This window comes from Pseudonaja textilis, chromosome Z (assembly GCF_049901715.1).
Source record: "Pseudonaja textilis isolate UNSWEBS1 chromosome Z, rPseTex1.2, whole genome shotgun sequence".
NCBI lineage: Eukaryota > Metazoa > Chordata > Lepidosauria > Squamata > Elapidae > Pseudonaja > Pseudonaja textilis.
The window spans coordinates 27766270-27784440 of NC_142008.1; the positions used below are offsets into that span (position 1 = coordinate 27766270).

Below are 18171 nucleotides of genomic sequence, written 5' to 3' on the forward strand. Positions count from 1 at the left end.
GATCGAACCATAGATGCTTTGTGGATAACCACACCCTGTCTCCCACAGCCAGTGGAGGCGTTGCCCAGCGTGAATGACCGGGAACCTTTTATAGTCTTCCTTAGCCCGTTCCAATTGCTGTGAAATCAATTGGTGAACTGAATGCAGTTCTGACAAGAAGTCTCATGTCTCGGGAACTGGGGAATCCAAGATCGACAATGGGAAAAACCTCGGATTGTAACCCACATTTACGTAAAAAGGTGTCATGTGAGTGGAGGTATGCTGGGAGTTGTTGAAGGCAAACTCCGCCAAAGGGAGATAAGTCACCCAATTGTTCTGTCGGTGGTTGACAAAACATCGTAAATATTGGGCAAGGATGCCAATCACCTTCTCCGTCCCACCATCAGTCTCCGGATGGTGTGCCGACGCCAAGCCCACCTGTACCTATAACATGGTCATTAGGCTCTTCCAGAATTGAGCAGTAAACTGGACACCGCGATCCGAAACTACCCTGTCCAGCAGACCATGTAGACGGAACACATGTTGCAAAAATAACTGGGCAGTAGTACGAGCCGATGGTAACTTCTGACAGGGGATAAAGTGAGCCATCTTGGTTAACATGTCAAGCACAACGAGCACTGTCGTATATCCCGACGAAGAGGGCATATGTGTTAAGAAGTCCATGGAAATTGGCCCCCATGGTCTGTCCGGAGTTGGTAGAGGTTGAAGGAGACCAGGAGGTGCACCCGTCTTGGCTTTTGCTTGCCGGCACGGTACACAGCACACCACGTAGGCATAGACATCATGCCAGACTCGAGGCCACCAAAAAGTCCCTGTGACAAGATGAAGTGTCTTAAAAAGCCCAAAATGGCCGGCAGCAGGGTTGTCATGACATTGAGTCATGATAAGGGCCCTAAGTGTCCTCGTGGGCACGTACAACTGGCCCCGATGTCATAGTAAGCCCTCCTCCAAAGTCCATGGGGAGTCAGGTCCAATTTCCCCCATTCTCTGCTGTGACCAAGCATCTAAGTGCTGCGCCTCTCGTATCCAAGTCCACAAATCCACTGGTTCCTGGATAACGGCCAAAGATTCCGGTGGCAACACCATACGTGGAGGAAGAGGGTCCTCAGGACAAAGGTACTCAGGTTTATGGGACAGGGCATCTGGTCTCCAATTTTGACCACTTAGGATATAAGTCACAAAAAGTTGAACCAGGCAAAGAACAACGACCACCGAATCTGTCGCTGGTTCAACTTCCTCACAGTGGACAAGTGCTCCAAATTACGATGATCCGTCTGAACCTCCACCCTGTGCCGGGCCCCCTCAAGATGATGTCGCCAGGTCTCAAATGCAGCCTTGATAGCCAGCAACTCTTTTTCCCAGATAGTATAGTTGTGCTCAGAAGGAGTGAGTTTCCAAGAATAGTAAGCACAGGGAAAAAGAGGTGTGCCATCTGCTGGGGCTTGCAACAACACAGCTCCAATAGCCATGTTGGACGCATCTATCTCCACCACAAACGGACGATGTGGATCAGAATGCCTCAGGATAGGTTCTGCGATGAAGGCCTTCTTGAGAGCCTCAAAGGCCTGTTGCTGTGGGGCCCCCCACTGGAATGGGACCTTCGTTTGAAGGAGCTGAGTGATGGGATCCATCAACTTGGCAAAACCCGGGATGAAGGTCCGATAATAATTAGCAAACCCCAAGAGACGTTGAACATCTTTCACTCAATGAGGGGGTTCCCAACTACACAAAGCCTCCACTTTATGTGGGTCTATGGCAATGCCTTCGGGAGAGATGATGTGCCCCAAGAACTCTATGGAAGTCTGGAAAAAGAGGCATTTCTCCAGCTTCGCATAGAGTTGATGCTCCCGAAGACGTTGCAATACCTGATGAACTTGTTGAATATGGTTGTCCCTGGACCTGGAATAAATCAAAATGTCATCCAGGTACACCACCATGAACCAATTGAGCATGTCCCAGAACACGTCATTCATCAGGTGCTGGAAGACCGCGGGGGCGTTGGTCAACCCAAACGGCATCACGGTGTATTCAAAATGGCTGTATCGGGTGCCAAACGCCGTCTTCCATTCGTCCCCCTATCGCATCCGCACCAGGTTGTAGGCCCCTCGAAGATCGAGCTTGGTGAAGACAGTAGCCTCCCTTAACCGCTCCATCAACTCTGGAATGAGCAGCAAGGGATAACTATTCCGCACCATAATGGCGTTCAACCAGTGGTAATCGCAGCGCAAGCACAAGTCTCCCATCTTCTTTTTAATGAAAAGAACGGGAGCAGAAAGAGGGGACAATGACGGCCTGATAAACCCCTGGACCAAATTCTTTTCCAAGAAATCACGTAGGATGGCCAATTCGGGCTCAGACATAGAATACAGGTGTCCCTTGGGTAGTGGGGCATTGGGCAGAAGATCCACGGAACAGTCATAGGGTTGATGCGGGGGTAACCGATCCGCCTCCTTCTCACTAAAGACATCAGAGAAATTGGAGAGTGCAGGAGGTATGGAGATCGGGGAGGCGATGTCCTGGCCAGCACAGGTGTGACATAAATGGTCCATGTACTGGAGACTCAGGAACAAAATGGCGTTCTGAGCCCATGCCACCCGAGGATCGTGTAACCGTGACCAGGCCATTCCAAGGACCAACGGGAGATGGAAGTCCGTTGTGATATAAAAACTAATTGCCTCCTCATGGTCCCCAATAACCAGGAGCAATGGCTGGGTAGCGAAACGAATGGGCCCAGCACGAAGTTCCCACCCATCAATCATTTCCACCTTGATTGGAGGCTCCACTGCAACCAAGGGGACGTCAAAATGAGTTGCAAAGGCCTGGTCCATAAAACTGGTCGTAGCCTACCAGTCCACCAATGCAATTGCAGGAATCCCCTCTGACCAGGACATCAAGAAAACCCGAGTGTCTAGAAGTAAATGGCGAGGGGGTCCAGAATCCACCTCCGCTACTTCAGGCAGTTGGTTGATACGTGCCCAACCTAGGGTTTCCTCGAGGCCGGGCCTGCCCCGTTTCCTGACTGATCAAGTTTAGATTCAGGCACTGGCTTGCGTGCCCACCGTCATTTAACAGAACAGGAATTCGCAAAATGTCCAGGCCCCCTACAATATAGGCATAAGCCTCCCTGGAGTCTCCGTGTGCGTTCTTGGGCCGTCAAATGAGGTTGGATCGCACCTAACTCCATCGGCTCCTCGGCCATGGACATGGCACTGTGGGAGATCTGGGCCGCTGGTTGTACAGGATGCTGTGGCCTTGAGGTGGATGGCTGCTCCAGAATGGGGTGTCGAGTCTTGCACTGTTGAAGTCGGGCATCAATGCATAAGCATTGCACCAGCAGAGCGTCGAGGGTCGGGGCCGGCTCCACGTGAACCAACTTGTCCTGTATGTCCTCTGACAGGCCATCTTGGAAAGCATCCATTAAAGCCGCATCATTCCACGCAGAGTCCAAACAGAGCAGTCGAAACTCTGAAATGAACTCCTGCAAGGGGCGTTTCCCTGGTGAAGTTCCTTCAGGCGTCTGGCTGCTGTCTGAGCCCATATGGGGTCCTCATACATTAGTCTCAGGTGACGCCAAAACCTCTGATAGTCCATTAGCAATGGACTGTCCTGCACCAACAAAGGAGTGGCCCACCTAGCAGCCGAGCCCGACAGAAGACTGATTACAAACCCCACCCGAGCCCGGTCATCAGGAAAATCCTCCGGCCTCAGAGCCATAAACAATTGGCACTGTCCCATGAAAGCCAGGAACATTTCAGGCTGCCCAGAGAACTTATCTGGCACAGCTACCGGGCATTTCCTACAGGGAGGGGCAGGAGGAGCAGCACGAGCCTGCAGCAGAGTGAGTTGATTAATCAGCTGAATAACTTGCTGCTGCAAAACTTGGTTATCGCTGCTGCTGCTGCTGCTGCTGCTGCTGCTGATCCATCTTGGTCAAAAGATGGTTTTTGTTAAGGTTTGGGACCAAAATGTTATGTCTCACCTGGACAAACAAGTCCAAATTTCCAACTGAAACACAAATAAGCATGCAAGTCCGGTAATTACAGGGTTAAATTCCTTAAGCTGACAACATTCTTGGCAGTCTCACACAAGCTGTCTGCCAAGTCCGATAAGGAAGCGGGAACATAAATCACAAGCTGTCGCCACACACAGGATAATTCTGAAGCTTCTCTCAATAAATAACCCGTTGTCCCGAACAAGAACCCAGAGCTAACACACCCACTTTTATTCCCTGTGGGGCGTGTCAGTCTCTCATCTCAGTCTCTGATTTGTCCTTTCTTTCTGCGTTGCATCTCACGCTTTTGCCTGCGTCTTTGCCTTGCATCAAACCAACATTCCTCAGCCAGAGGCTCTGATACGCCCACCTGGTTATCTGCCGACACCTGAGGCACAACCAGGGAGGAAGGTCTTGCTGAAGAAGAAAGTCCTGGGGAGGAAGGCATTTCCAAATCCAACCAATCAGAACACGGCTAACCCCCCAACCAATCAGAACACAGCCAAGCCCCCACCCAATCAAGTCCCACCCCCACTGGCAGTTAAAAGGAGGAAGCAGCTGCAATCTCACATTACTCTGAGAAGCACAGAGCCAGAGACAGAAGCCTGAAGATGATGAATGAGACTTCATCGAAACGTTGCCTAGATACTTCAAATCTTACGCGGGAGAAAACCCGAACAACCAAAGATCCATATATATATATATATATATATGTATGTATGTATGTATGTATGTATGTATGTATGTATGTATGTATGTATATGTTCTGTCTCACTTGTAGCCACAAGTGAGAGTCCAAATGTCCCAAAGAAAGACATGAACAAATAATACCAGAAACCACAGAGTTAACTTGTCTCTGTAATCGTCGTTGGCAGCTTTCCCAGAAACTATCTTCAAGCCGAGATAAAGCAAGATAAATCAGGAACAGAGGCTTCTCCAAAGCTGCGCAGTAATTAACGAAGTTTGATCCAGACAAGGATCATTAACTATCACACCTCCTTATATTCCTTGAAGGGGCGTGTCAGTCTCTCTAATTAGTCTCTGACTTGACGTTTCTTTTTAAATTGTGCTTGACGTCTTAACCTGCATCTAGTCCTTGCATCAACCCAACATTCGTCATCACTCAAGGACTCTGGTATGTTCTGTGGATCAGCTGCTGACACCTGAGGCATGATTGAAGTGGAAGGTTCTGGAGAGGAGGGTGTTTCCGACACTCCCTCATCCTCCTGGCTCACGTCTGCATCTCTCATTAGAGCAGGCTCCAATTCCAATGCCAAACCTTCCTCATCACTCGACCCTGTGTCTTCTGATACATCAGACTCAAAGCTCACAGCAGGTTCAAACCTTCCAGTCACAATATCAAAATATATATATATATATATATATATATATATATATATATATATATATATATATATATATATATATATATATATATATATATATATATATATATATTTGTTTTCTGAGGTTCTCATGGGTATTTGTATGTGGATCTTTGGTTGTTCGGGTTTTCTCCCGTGTAAGATTCAAGTATCTAGGCAATGTTTCGATGAAGTCTCATTCATCATCTTCAGGCTTCTGTCTCTGGCTCTGTGCTTCTCAGAGTGATGTGAGATTGCAGCTGCTTCTTCCTTTTAACTGCTAGTGGGGGTGGGACTTGATTGGGTGGGGGCTTGGCTGTGTTCTGATTGGTTGGGGGTTGGCCGTGTTCTGATTGGTTGGAGGCGTGTTCTGTTCAGGTGGGGGCTTGATTGTGCTCAGGTTAGTCTTAGTTGCTGGGGGATTTGAGTTGGTGAGCTGTGATCTTGCTGTTTGGCTTCGAGTTCGTGGTCGTGCTGCATCTTCATAGTGGGTGTCGGTTTGCTTCATGTATGGCTCGGAGGAGTTTGAAGTGGGTAGTGATGCAGCTGCAGTGCAGCTTCTGGTCCATGGCTGTGTCTCATCTTCTGAGTGGGTGTGAGTCTGTTTTCTACATGGAAGTGTGGTGGTGGCATCACCGCCTCCTCAGCTGGTCCACGTGTCTGCGCCACAGGCGTCCGTCTTCCAGGAGGACTCTGTAGGATCTCGGCCCTGCAACTGACACAACCTGTCCAGGTACCCACAGAGGGTCCCCTGCATAATTCCTGGCGTAAACCAGGTCATGCAGGGCAAAGTCCCTGACCAAGCTGTCAGATCCTAGTGGGGTGTCTGGGCAGTAATGGGGATGTAGCCTGTCCAGGGTGGTCCTAAGGCGCCTCCCCATTAAACGTTCCGCAGGAGAGTTATTCGTAGTGGTGCATGGGGTAGTATGTTGGCTCAAAAGGTAACGGGACAGTTTGGAGTGCCAGTTTTCCTGGCCAAACCTAGCAAGTGCCTCCTTTACTGACCTAACTGCCCTTTCAGCCATCCCGTTGCTAGCTGGGTGAAAAGGGGCTGTGAGGATGTGTCTGATACCTAAGTTGGCAGCGTACATACTAAACTCACAAGATGTGAACTGGGGGCCATTGTCAGACACCAGTGTGTCAGGGAGCCCATGGGTAACAAACAAATGGGTTAGAGCCTTAACAATTGCTTGAGTGGTTGTTGAAGGTAGTAGGGCCAAGTCTATCCATTTGGAATATGAGTCTACTAAAACCAAGAAGGTCCTTCCATGTACTGGTCCAGCCAGGTCGATGTGCAGGCGAGACCAAGGTCCCCCAGCACTTTCCCACCTGGTAGGAGTGGCTGCTGGTGGGGCAGGCCTGGTTGATTGGCAAGGTTGGCACGAGCTTACCCAGCTGGAGATTTGGGTATCCATGCCTGGCCACCAAACGTAGCTGCGGGCCAGGGCCTTCATCCTTACGATGCCCGGGTGGCCTTCGTGAAGGACCTTTAAGATGGGTACACGGAGAGTGGCTGGGATGACCACCCTTGTCCCCCACAACAGACAACCCTGTAGTTTTGACAATTCTTGCTTGCGGATTTTGAAAGGAGTGAAGTCAGAAGTGTATTGTGTTTCCGGCCACCCCCTTCACACCCAGTCCAGAACCTGGGCAATTACCATGCCTTTTTTTGAGTGCGTTGCAATGTCTTCAGCTGTAATAGGTAAATTGAGTTCATTTACTTCAAAAATGGCATGAATGGGTGCTGGGTCTTCGACTGGAACTGGCAGGGGGCAGCAACTAAGGGCATCTGCGTGACTTAAGTTTTTTCCAGGGCGATGCACTAATTTAAATGAGTAAGCGGCCAGGAACAAGGTCCACCTGGTCATCCTAGGTGATAGTACCTGTGGGGTTTGCTTGTCCCCTGACAAAAGCCCCAGGAGTGGTTTATGGTCAGTTATGAGTTCAAAGTGGTGCCCAAATAGGAATTCATGAAACTTTTTTACTGCAGCTACTGCAGCCAAGGCCTCCTTATCTATTTGGCTGTAGTTTCTTTCTGCAGCAGAGAAAGTCCTAGAGAAGAAGGCAATTGGTGCCTCAGAACCGTTTGGGAGCCTGTGGCTCAGAACTGCCCCAATACCAAAAGGGGATGCATCAGCAGCCAGGACCAGGGGAAGTTGTTGATTAAATTGGATTAAAACTGCATCAGATGTAAGTAAAGATTTGACTGATTTGAAAGCGTGGGCTTCCCTGGGTCCCCAATGCCAGGGGGATTCTTTGTCTAACAGTCTGTGTAAGGGCTCTGCAATGGATGCTTTATGAGGAAGAAATGAAGCGTAAAAGTTCAGTAGCCCCAGAAAGGCTTGGAGCTCTGTCTTGTTGGTTGGTGTGGGTGCCTCGTGGATAGCCCTTACTTTTGATTCAATTGGGTGAATGCCAGAGGCATCAATCCTATACCCCAGAAAGTCCACTTGCTTAGTGGCGATGGTGCACTTCTCCCTTTTGAGTTTGAGGCCATGCTGCCTAAACCTGTCTAGGACTGCTCTCACCCTTTGTACGAGCTGAGGTCTGTTAACTGCTAAAACTAAAATGTCATCGAACTAAGGGACAACCCCTGGGAGACCTTGGAGGATCCTTTCCATGAGGGACTGGAAAATACCTGGGGCTACACTTACACCAAATTGGAGGCATTTGCATTTGAATGCCCCCCTATGAGTGACTATGGTTTGCAGCTCAGCTGTCTGATCATCAACAGGGAACTGTTGGTATGCCTGGGACATATCTAATTTGGCAAAGATGGTGCCGGGTTCGAAAGTGTGTAATAGGTGTTGGATAACAGGGACAGGGTAAGCGCTGACCTGCAGATAACGATTGAGGGTGGTCTTGTAGTCAGCGCAGATTCTCACACTGCCATCTTTTTTGAGTGGGGTGACTATGGGGGTTTCCCATTTGGCAAAATCAGTTGGCTCTAACACCCCTTGCTTTAGTAACTTATCTAATTCTAAATCTAATTTTGGACGGATGGCAAAGGGTACTCTGCGCGGCTTGAGGCGAAGGGTAATTGCCTGGGGGTCCACAGTGAAGGAGATGGGGGTGCCAGAATAGCAGCCCAACTCATTGCTAAAAACATCAGAATAGTCTGTGAATAGGGTGTCTACTTCAGAGGCTGAGACAGCATGGATTCCAATTATGCTAAGGCCGAGGGAAGGGAACCAATCTAGTCCCAGCAGACTGGGGAGAGCACCATTAACAACCACCAAAGGCAAATGGCCTTTAAAACTTTGGAACTGAACTAAAAACTTGCCTTTCCCGAGGACAGGGATGTTCTTGCCCTGGTAGTCCCGCAGGGTCAGGTGGCATTTCTGCAGCTTCTTTTTTGAAAGTCTGGGGTGAATCTTCTTCAGGGTCTCCCAGGAGATGATTGAAAGTGCAGATCCCGTGTCCACCTCCATTCTGCAAGGCTTACCTTCTAAAAAAACAAAAATACTTATTTTGTTAGAAGTTCTGGAAGTGTGGTCTGCGTGGTAGCAAGTATAGCAGTCTTCCACTTGCCTTTGGAAATTAGCAGTAGGTTGAGGTCTCTGAGGGAAGGTTCGCCCTGCTTGGCAGACTCTAGCTAGGTGGCCTTTCTTCTGACAGTTTAGACAAATGGCATTCCTGAACTGCAGGATGCTCTAAGGTGGGAACCCCCACAGCTCAGGCAAATGGGAGGTTGCTTGGGGGTGAAGTTGTTTCTTTGCCCTGCTCCTTCCTGTGAGGGCTTTTGTTGCCTAAGGCGGTTTATGTCTGTTGTGCCTATGGGGTCTTCTTCAAGGGAAACTTCCTCTGAGTGAATAGTGGAGCTGCTAGGTCTGATAGGAGTTCCTTGAATCTCAGCTGCTGATTGGGCAGAGAGCTCAGCAGCTTGGGCTTCTTCTATAGCTAAGGCTAGGGTTAGGTCTTTTTTGGCTAGCAAGCGTCTTTGAAGCCTAAGGTCCCTAACCCCACAGACAATCTGATCCAATAGCATGTCTTCTAGGTAGTCTCTGAACCCACACTGTAAGGCAGCTGACCTCAGAGCTGCCATATACTCACTAATTGACTCCCCCTCAGCCTGCCTTCTGGTTCTGAAGGCATGCCTCCTAGCTATCTGGGAGGGTTTAGGTGAGTAGTGATTGGAAAGAATCTCTTGGAGCTCTTCCCAAGGGATGTTTCTAACAGAGTGAGGGGCAACTAGTGCTGTAGCGGTGTCAAAAACCACAGCCCCACAGTAACTGAGGAAGAAGGATTTTTTTCTGTGCTCAGCAGCGTCTGTTAGATCGATAGCGTCGAGGAAGTAGATGAACCGGTTTTTTGTATGACTCCCACGTTTCCTCGGCTGGCTTGAAGGGTGGGAATGTCGGGTTGGTGTTCATCTTGAGGCGGCAGTGGCTGTCACCTCAGCTGCTGTGGCTTCGAAAATCGCGCTCTTAGAAGAGCGTTTTGCGGCTGTGCCTGTCAGGCGGCGTCTGTCTCCTCGGCTGAGGAGGCTTTAAATTCGCGCTCTTGGTGAGCGTCGACGGCTGCTGCTTCAGCGCCCGGTGGCTTCGCTCTTTTTCAGTGACCAGCTCTTGTGATCGGACATCTGGTAGCCTCTTATAGTATCCCGCCCTCGTCGCCAGTGTTGTGGAGCGGCGGAGATACGAGGCTGAGCCAGAGCGTTCGTTTTAAAGGGCTTTATTCGGCTGAATAAAGGGTTGCCGTGTCTGCCAGGCTAACTCGGCAGATCAGCTGGCGGCAACAGCTGATACCGTTTGACAGCTCCCTTTTATAACCGGCTGTCAAACAGCCAATGGGAGCGGTCGGCGCTCCCGCTCGAACGGCGGACCTGGTTGGAAACTCCAGCCAGTTCTATAGACACAACACCCACCACTGCTGCAGAGGCTTTTTTCAAGCCTCTGAGAGGCTGGAAAAGGCCTCAAACCAGGTCTCGCAGCTGAGTTTCGGCTGGTTTGAGGCCTTTTTCATCCTTTCAGAGGCTTAATAAAAGCCCCTGCAAGCCGAATAGGCCCATTTCATCACTTCCAGTATTAAGAGGAAGTGATGAACTGAGCCTATTTGGCCTGCAGAAGCTTTTTTCAAGTCTCTGGAAGGCCGAAAAAGGCCTGAAACCAGCCGAAAATCAGCAGTGAGGCACATGCATGCTCAGTGAGGTAAATTTGCCTGTGGCTCGCATGCCAGCACAAATGGCTCTGCGTGCTACCTGTAGTACCCGTGACATAGGTTCACCATCACAGCCCTATAGGAATCTGACAACAGCCATTAGAATATTAAAGGACATATTCTTGCACAGAAACAGGAAGCTCAAATACAAAGGTCAAAGAATGTATAAAACCTCCTGCCCCTCAACTCCATTTTGTCAGCTGTCTCAAACTTCACACTGTGGTCCTTGTTCATCAATGAACTTTCTTTTCAATCAGCCTTCATTTTGTTTCCAGTGCCTTTTTCCTGGATTGGACCTAGACCTGGCTATTTCTTCCAACATCATGAGGCCTTTGTTCTTGATGCAGCTTTGGAGGATTCTCTTCCGTGGCCACTGTAGCCTCCAAAGGCCATATGAAAGTATGCCCCTTTCTTGCATGATTTTTGGAGGCTCTGGAGACCTCTCTCATTGTCCTCATGCACAACCTCAACTCCCCCCCCCCCCGCACAAGAATGGGGAGGGCTTTCAAGAATAGTTGTTGTCAGGTGTTGGTAAATGTTGGTAATTCACCTAAAATGTTGTGATGTGTTACCTTTGACATGTGTCATAGGTTTACCATCATTGGCCTAAATCAGGGGGCTGGATTCATCATGTGCTGGCCACGCCCATTCATTCTGGTTTAGCAAAGGGGGAAAAAGTCATGATACACCCCGTGACAATGACGTGATAGTGCAAGTTTGAAACCTCTGGCCTAGACGATGATAAAGGTTCATTATTTTTATGAAGGATTGTTCAGAAGCCTAATATTCTGATTCAGTCAGATGTTCAGTTTTCTCATGCATTCATTTAATGCAAGATGAGGTACAATTTTCAGAAGAGAAAAAAAAAAATCTACCAACATACTTTCCCATCATGACAAAAATGCTGTTCTTGTTTTTTTTTTAATTCTTTTAATAAAGAAATAGTTCTTTTTTGTTTTAATTTCTTAATATTCAATGAACAATTTCCAGTACAAGCATGGAGACTTTTTCGTTTGAGTGAAGAACTGTAAAAAAAAACCCATTAGTTTGTGAAATATCAGTACATAGCAGTTCTGCCATCGCGGAAAATATAGCTTGATTGCTGATAATGATTTGGGTTTTTATCATTGTTATTAATTTCACAAATTGAATTTCAGATTTCTGATATGGGTTTAGGAAATGAGCACATGATCTAGTGAATTCTTTGATCACACCAAACAGACTCTAGATCAAACTCCGTATTTTCTACAAGAAAGCTATATGCTGTATGAATGGTATTTGTGATTATACTATATTAATTGCAATGAGACTGATCTACCAAATCTTTGTTATCTATAAGACAGCTCATCAATTTATAATCTTCATCATCTTTCTTGCTCCTTTTCTCTCCAGCTTTCTAAATTTTATTTCTTCAGATTCTTATCATTTGTTAATTTCTTGAAATTAGATATAAACATGTACTGGTAGTCCTCAAGTTACCACTACAACTGAGCTGAAAATTTATGTTGCTAAGTGAAACATTTGTTAAGTGAGTTTTGCCCTATTTTATGACTTTTCTTGCCACAGTTGCTAAGTGAATCATTGCATTTGGTAAGTTACACGGTTGTTAAGTGAATCTGGCTTCCCCATTGACTTTGATTGTCAGAAGGTTGCAAAAGCTGACCACATGAACCCAGGACCCTTCAACTGTCATAAATATGAACCCATTGCCAAGAATCTGAATTTTTCAGTGGTTGTGAAAAACAATCGTAAGTCATTTTTTCATTGCTGTTGTAACTTTGACCAGTAACCAAATGAACTGTTGTAAGTTGAGAACTACCTGTATATTTTGTTACAGACTTTGGATGTTTCTGGTGAAGCTTCACAAGTAGTTTTGATAAGTATTGCTCCTATATTATAGTTTGATAGATATATGTGTTTATAAGGAAATACTTAGATTGTCAAGTATTTTGGAATTGCCAATTTCAATAATAAATATTTCTGAGGCAAGACTTTTTACTGAAATACTTCCACAAATCTAGGTCTCCTAATGCAAACTTTTGCAATACTGACAAAATTTCCAAAATGTTGCTATATCATTATGTCAAAATCATTAACTTATTTTTATTTTTCAATTTTTTCATGAAGATTATCCCATATAACTACCTGAATAACTACCATTAGTATGAGAGGTCATACATAATGCAACACATGTGAAAATTCGAGGCGCCGGCCCCACAGGCTCACTGACTGCCGGCCCTGCAGCCCATTGATTGTTTCATCGCTCTGTAGCAGCGCCTTGAATGTGGAACCCATGCGCAGTGACCCTTGCTAAGCCAGGGGGAGAGGTGGGAGTGGTGGAAAGGGGACGCCTTAGCTTGCAGGTTGCCCTCTCCGGTGGAAGCGGCAGAGGCACACCAGAAGGCCTGAAAGCAAAACCCTCCCAAGGTGCGCAGTGGAAGGGGTGGGTGGTCTGACGTTAGGGCCCCTTCCCCAGAGGGGAACAAGGGAGCGCATAGCACCTGCCCGGCCTCCACCTCTTCAGCCAGTTGGGCTTGCGCAAGATGCGGGTGGGTGCAGCTGCAGCTCTCCAAGGTGCGTGGCTCAGTTCGGTTCGGCTCTACGTGGCTGGCCCAGACCTAGAACCTAGCCTCCCTCTGCAGCCCAGTTCTTCCGACCGAGCCCTGTGCTTGCTTGCTTGCTTACTTTCCAAGTGATCTTTCCCTCCACCTCCGCCTGTCTGGGCTGCTTCCGCATGCCTTCCTCCTCCTGGGTGGAGCATTGCAAAATTGGATGCCAAAGAAAGAACTGGCGCAGGGGGCTGGAGAAGGGGCGGAGGGGCAGCTGCATTAAGGAGCAGGAAGATCTTAGTCATGGTTTATTGATTAAGCCAGAATCAAACAGCATGCTAAACTCTAACCAGAATGGCTGGGTTGATATATTCAGCCAGTATTTCTCAACCTAGGCAACTTGTGTGGACTTCAATTCCCACTTTGACTTTGCTCTACTTCCCCAAAATGCCGCTGCTGTCGCATTCATTCATTCATTCATTCATTCATTCATTCTATCTATCTATCTATCTATCTATCTATCTATCTATCTATCTATCTATCTATCTATCTATCTATCTATCTATCTATCTATCCATCCAAAAGTTCTGTCTGTCTGCCTGTCTGTCTTTCTGTCTACCTACCAACCTACCAATATAGATCTATCTATCTATCTATCTATCTATCTATCTATCTATCTATCTACTTATCTACCAATCTATCTACCTACCAACCTATCCATACATTCACCCAAAAGGTCTGCCTGCCTGCCTACCTACCTATCTATCTACCTACCTACCTGTCTCTCTTTTTCTTTCTATCTATCTACCCATCCTTCCATCCATGCATCCATGTTCGAAGCGCCAGCCCTGCAGGCACATTGGGAAAGTAGAGCAAGCCAGTCTGGGAGGGAGGGAGGGAGAGAGAGAGAGAGAGAGAGGGAGGGAGGGAGAGAGCGAGAGCGAGCGAGCGAGAGTGAGAGAGAGAGAGAGAGAGAGAGAGCTGATGCATAAGATTGAATGAGGACTGGTTTAGACTGAGGCCCTTTTCCACATTGAAACATCTTTGCCAGCACATTGAAACCTTTGGCTTCTATTAAAAGTTTTGTGGACGAAACCTGGTCAAGACTATCAGGAAGCTCTCACATTTTGTTGAGGCTTTAAACAGGATCCATTGGACCAGATCTCCACCCTAAAAATTACTTTTCCCCAATGTATTACAGTGCCAATTCTGAAGAAGGCAAAACCAAAATGTACTGGTAAATTACAAGGAGAACACACACACACACACTCCCTTCTAACCCTGTTGGAGCAGATGATTGGACTAGAATAGATATCTTTCTCCTTCTTCCCTCCCTCCTTTATTTTTTCTTTCTGTCCCTTCCTTCCATCTCCCTCTTTCTTTGTTGGATGTGATATAAAATTTACTGTCAGTGTGTCTATTGACCTGTATCTTGTCTTTCTGCCTGTCAAGAATGCCACATTAATTTTTTCCAGATTATGTTAATTTGTTGAGGTAAAAAAACTGAAGAATTTTATGGCATCTGAAAATCAATTTATTTTGAAATAAATTACTTTACTGGATTAAAATGTTTTAATACAAAATTGAACAAAACCTTTTTTTCCAAAAGAAAAAAAATCAACATACACTGTTGTATATTTATAGACTTTTATTTTTTATATTCAAAATCTTATCAAATGGAAAACAGAAATTTAACTCAGCAAATATATATATAATCCATCATCCTGACAATGATATAAATAAAAACTATAATACTTTGGTTTTGATTAAATCATATTATATATTACAATGCAGATAAATAAACCTAGAGTAATGTTAAATATGCTATTGCATAAAGACATATTTCCACATTTTTTCACTCTTTAATAATCAGAGTGTTAATTTGTTACACAAAAAACTATGTAACATATGTATGTATATAGGCATTATTACTTTGGGACAAATTATTTGACCCAAACTCTGATAAATAATTTTATTTTTGATGCATATAAAATAAAATGGATGTAATCATTAATAAACATAATGATCTTTATCGAAATTCTCTTTCAGTTATGCTCAAGGGGGCATGAAAGTAAGAAGTAGGCAGCATGAGACTACATAATAAATTTCCTTTTCCCAGCAAGTTTTCCTAAGCTACCTGGATTTTTAAGAAGATGCTTTATTTATTATTATCATTAAAAACTAGCATTCCAAGTAAAATATCCCATTTTTATTTACAAAAAATACTCTAGGCATAGATATTTTAGGAATGATATCTCGCTATAATTCAGTGCTTTGATTTGGAAATGTACCTCCTCCGGGCATGTGTGTGAGGTAGATATTAAAGGTAAATTTGTATGATAACATTTAGGGGGACTAGGAATTGAGAGGAACTATTTTGTTCAGTAGTTTGTTCACACCTTCTGGTAGGTGTGGACACCATAAGAATCCATTGTAGAAATGGTCAAGCTTTTCATTAAGGCTGGTGTTTTGTAAAAGTTCCCAGGATGTGCTTTCATGATTACAAATGCCACCCTGATGCTCAGAAATTGACATTTAAACCCCAGGGCCCAGAGTGCTGGAGCAGGATGTGTACAAAAATATATACCCAAGGTTTTTTGAAAGGTTTAAACCTAAACCTTTAAATATATACCCAAGGTTTTTACTTGTTTAAACCTAACTTCCAAAAACACAGGCCTTCATTTATTGGGCAGGCCTGAAATAAAGATAGATGTTGGCAAAACACACACACACAATAAACACAAACACACAATACAGCTGTTTTAAGACAAATGTATAGAATTCTTTTAAAGGATATTGAATGTTTCAAAGTAAACATATGAATGAAAACCAATCAGATATTTAGAATGTGGATCAGCTATGTTAATTTAAGGCCCAAACAGACTTGAGATTTCTAAGACAATTAACAATAGTGAATTTAATTAAATAGCTCCTCCATCCTTATTCCCTCTCTCTGCTGATTACAATTTTAGATACCCCGAAAGGAAACCTGCTCTTATTTTTTTTGCCATCAAAAAAGGCACCTGGGGGACGTCTTGCACTGACTCACCTTGCGACAGCGGTACTGACAGCCCTGCCCAGCAGGAGCCCGCTACTGGTCCACTTCTGCGGTTGCTTGCCACCACTTGCGTGCATTGCTCCCGGCCTCCATTTTGCCATCAGAGGCCTTCAGGAAAGGTCTCTGCAGCTGAGAAACGAGTTTCAGATTGACACGTGCAATGACCTGGCTTCCATTTTGACATCAGAGGCCTCAGTGGCAGAAGACCTCTGAGAGCAAAATGAGGCTGGGGATGCCCTACACTTCAATCCAAAGACCATTTCTCAGTTGCAGAGGCGTTTCCTGAAGCCTCTGACAATGAAATGGAAACCAAGGGTGACGTGCATGAGCAGTGGCAAGTGGCTACAGAAGTGAGCCGGCAAGGCGAGGCAGATGTCAGGGTGTACAAGGCCTGGTTTTAACTATCTGAAGGTAAGTAGAACAGCTCCACCCCCATCCCCCCACCTTTTTACCCATGTGCCTTGCCCCACCTGTGTACCCAAGTAGGTGAGGTTGTAACTAGGACTTAATTTTGGGATAGGGCTTATATTAGGCACACATGTAAAAATCAAGCTAGGTCTTATTTTTGGGAAAACACGTTAGCTGGGATTGGAGGAAATTTGAGAATGATGATCATAACAACTTTCCCCTTCATATTTTATGTTGACTCTAGTCACTGCTGGTAGTACTATATTTTATCCTCCATGCATTAAATGCCTACGTATAGAAAAGTATACTATTTACAGTATGAACTATTGAAGTTCTGGGTATTATTTTAATTGTAGATAAATCCTTAGTTGGTGCTGGTGTTTTAAAATAAAGGGCAGATATTTAAAAAAAATACTGCACTTAGTATTTGCTAACATACCACTGTTTTTCCTTTTTAGGCAGTATAAACTTATATGAAAACAATAAGGTACATTTAGTGCATTAAACAAATAATAAAACTGCCAATCTCTTCAGGCAAAATGAGCAACCCACCCATTCTAAAATAAAATAGATGAACACCACATCACACGTTAACATTTTGCTCTAGCTTTGGAGCAAAAACTTTAACAGTCTAACCGGTAATCATAAGCTATTTCTGTTAGAAATGCAGTTCATAAAAAAACGTTTTGCTTTTTAACTTTGAGATGGCATTTGTATTATATGGCAGAATCTTTTCCTGCAGGCAATTGTTGGTTTTCTACGGAAACAGGTGTAGTAATTTGGCTTCCATTTTTCTTTTCATGTATCACTAAAACGAAAAAGAATATTATTTAATCACAGCCTTAAGAACGTAAGAAAGATTATTACCTTCCCTTTCAAACTCAGGAATGAATATGAATATACTGTGTGTGTAAACAATAACAAGTCTGAAGTTGTTCCAAGGACAGTGTATTTCTGCACAATCACATAATACACAGAGCGATTTGGGACAATTTTACTCTGAAATCTTCTATAATCTTGTATGAAAATGCACATTTTATATTAAATTTGAGGGATCCATGTACTTCATCTGCTGTTCTATAACCTCATACCATCTCAGACAATACCCTTCCTGAATAGCAGTATTACCAAATATTTTTGTGATAATCAGGCTTCTGGCTTATATGTTTTACTTTGGTTTTGATTAGAATCAATATTAGAGTTTGATATAAAATATGTATGTTTATATGTTATAATCTAAATCATAGATTGAATGAGATGGAGTGGCCTCAAACATAATACTAAGCCATAAACCATGTTTAACAAACATGCAGCTTAAGTTGTCATCATGAGAACAAAACATGTTTAGGTGATTTAAAAATATAGCTTGACTTTTTGAGGTCAGAATTATTTTATTCCAGGGCTATGTATAGAAATATGCGGTGTCTACCAGAGTTGTTTGATAACAAAAAAAAAAATTCCATGGTTTACTCCCTTCCCCAATATAATTGAACTTGGCAGCAAATTTCAATCAATTCAGTGTAATTAGGAAACATGCATAGAAATTATATTATAAATCTCAAAGAACTTTGGGGAGAAGGGGAGTATTTGGGGGGGGGGGGAAGAGAACTTGAAGGCTATTTAATTCATTCCCTGTTTGAC

The 18171-nt window shown here is 44.8% G+C and overlaps 2 protein-coding genes across 2 annotated transcripts in view; both read right to left on the reverse strand.

Moving 5' to 3' along the window:
• Nucleotides 1-650: 650 nt before the first annotated feature.
• On the reverse strand, nucleotides 651-3538 carry PEG10 (paternally expressed 10). Its single transcript, XM_087917143.1, has 3 exons — nucleotides 3175-3538; nucleotides 2193-2782; nucleotides 651-812 (listed from the first exon to the last, which is right to left on the reverse strand). The coding sequence occupies exons 1-3, from the start codon at nucleotides 3536-3538 to the stop codon at nucleotides 651-653; spliced, it is 1116 nt and encodes a 371-aa protein (XP_087773269.1).
• An 11166-nt stretch (nucleotides 3539-14704) lies between these two features.
• Nucleotides 14705-18171, reverse strand: part of HEPACAM2 (HEPACAM family member 2) — a 38048-nt gene continuing 34581 nt past the window's right edge. The window contains exon 10 of the mRNA XM_026706231.2: nucleotides 14705-17338. The gene's annotated coding sequence lies outside the window, so the exon portion shown is untranslated. The remainder of the gene's footprint in view (nucleotides 17339-18171) is intronic.

Coding starts and splice junctions, on each gene's coding strand:
- PEG10 (XM_087917143.1), bottom strand. CDS start 3,538: ATGGGCTCAGACAGCAGCCAGACGCCTGAAGGAACTTCACCAGGGAAA. Junction 2,783..3,174: donor CGAGGAGCCGATGGAGTTAG/GTGCGATCCAAC, acceptor CCTTGGTTGCAG/TGGAGCCTCCAATCAAGGTG. Junction 813..2,192: donor ACTGGTTGAACGCCATTATG/GTGCGGAATAGT, acceptor ATCTTGTCACAG/GGACTTTTTGGTGGCCTCGA.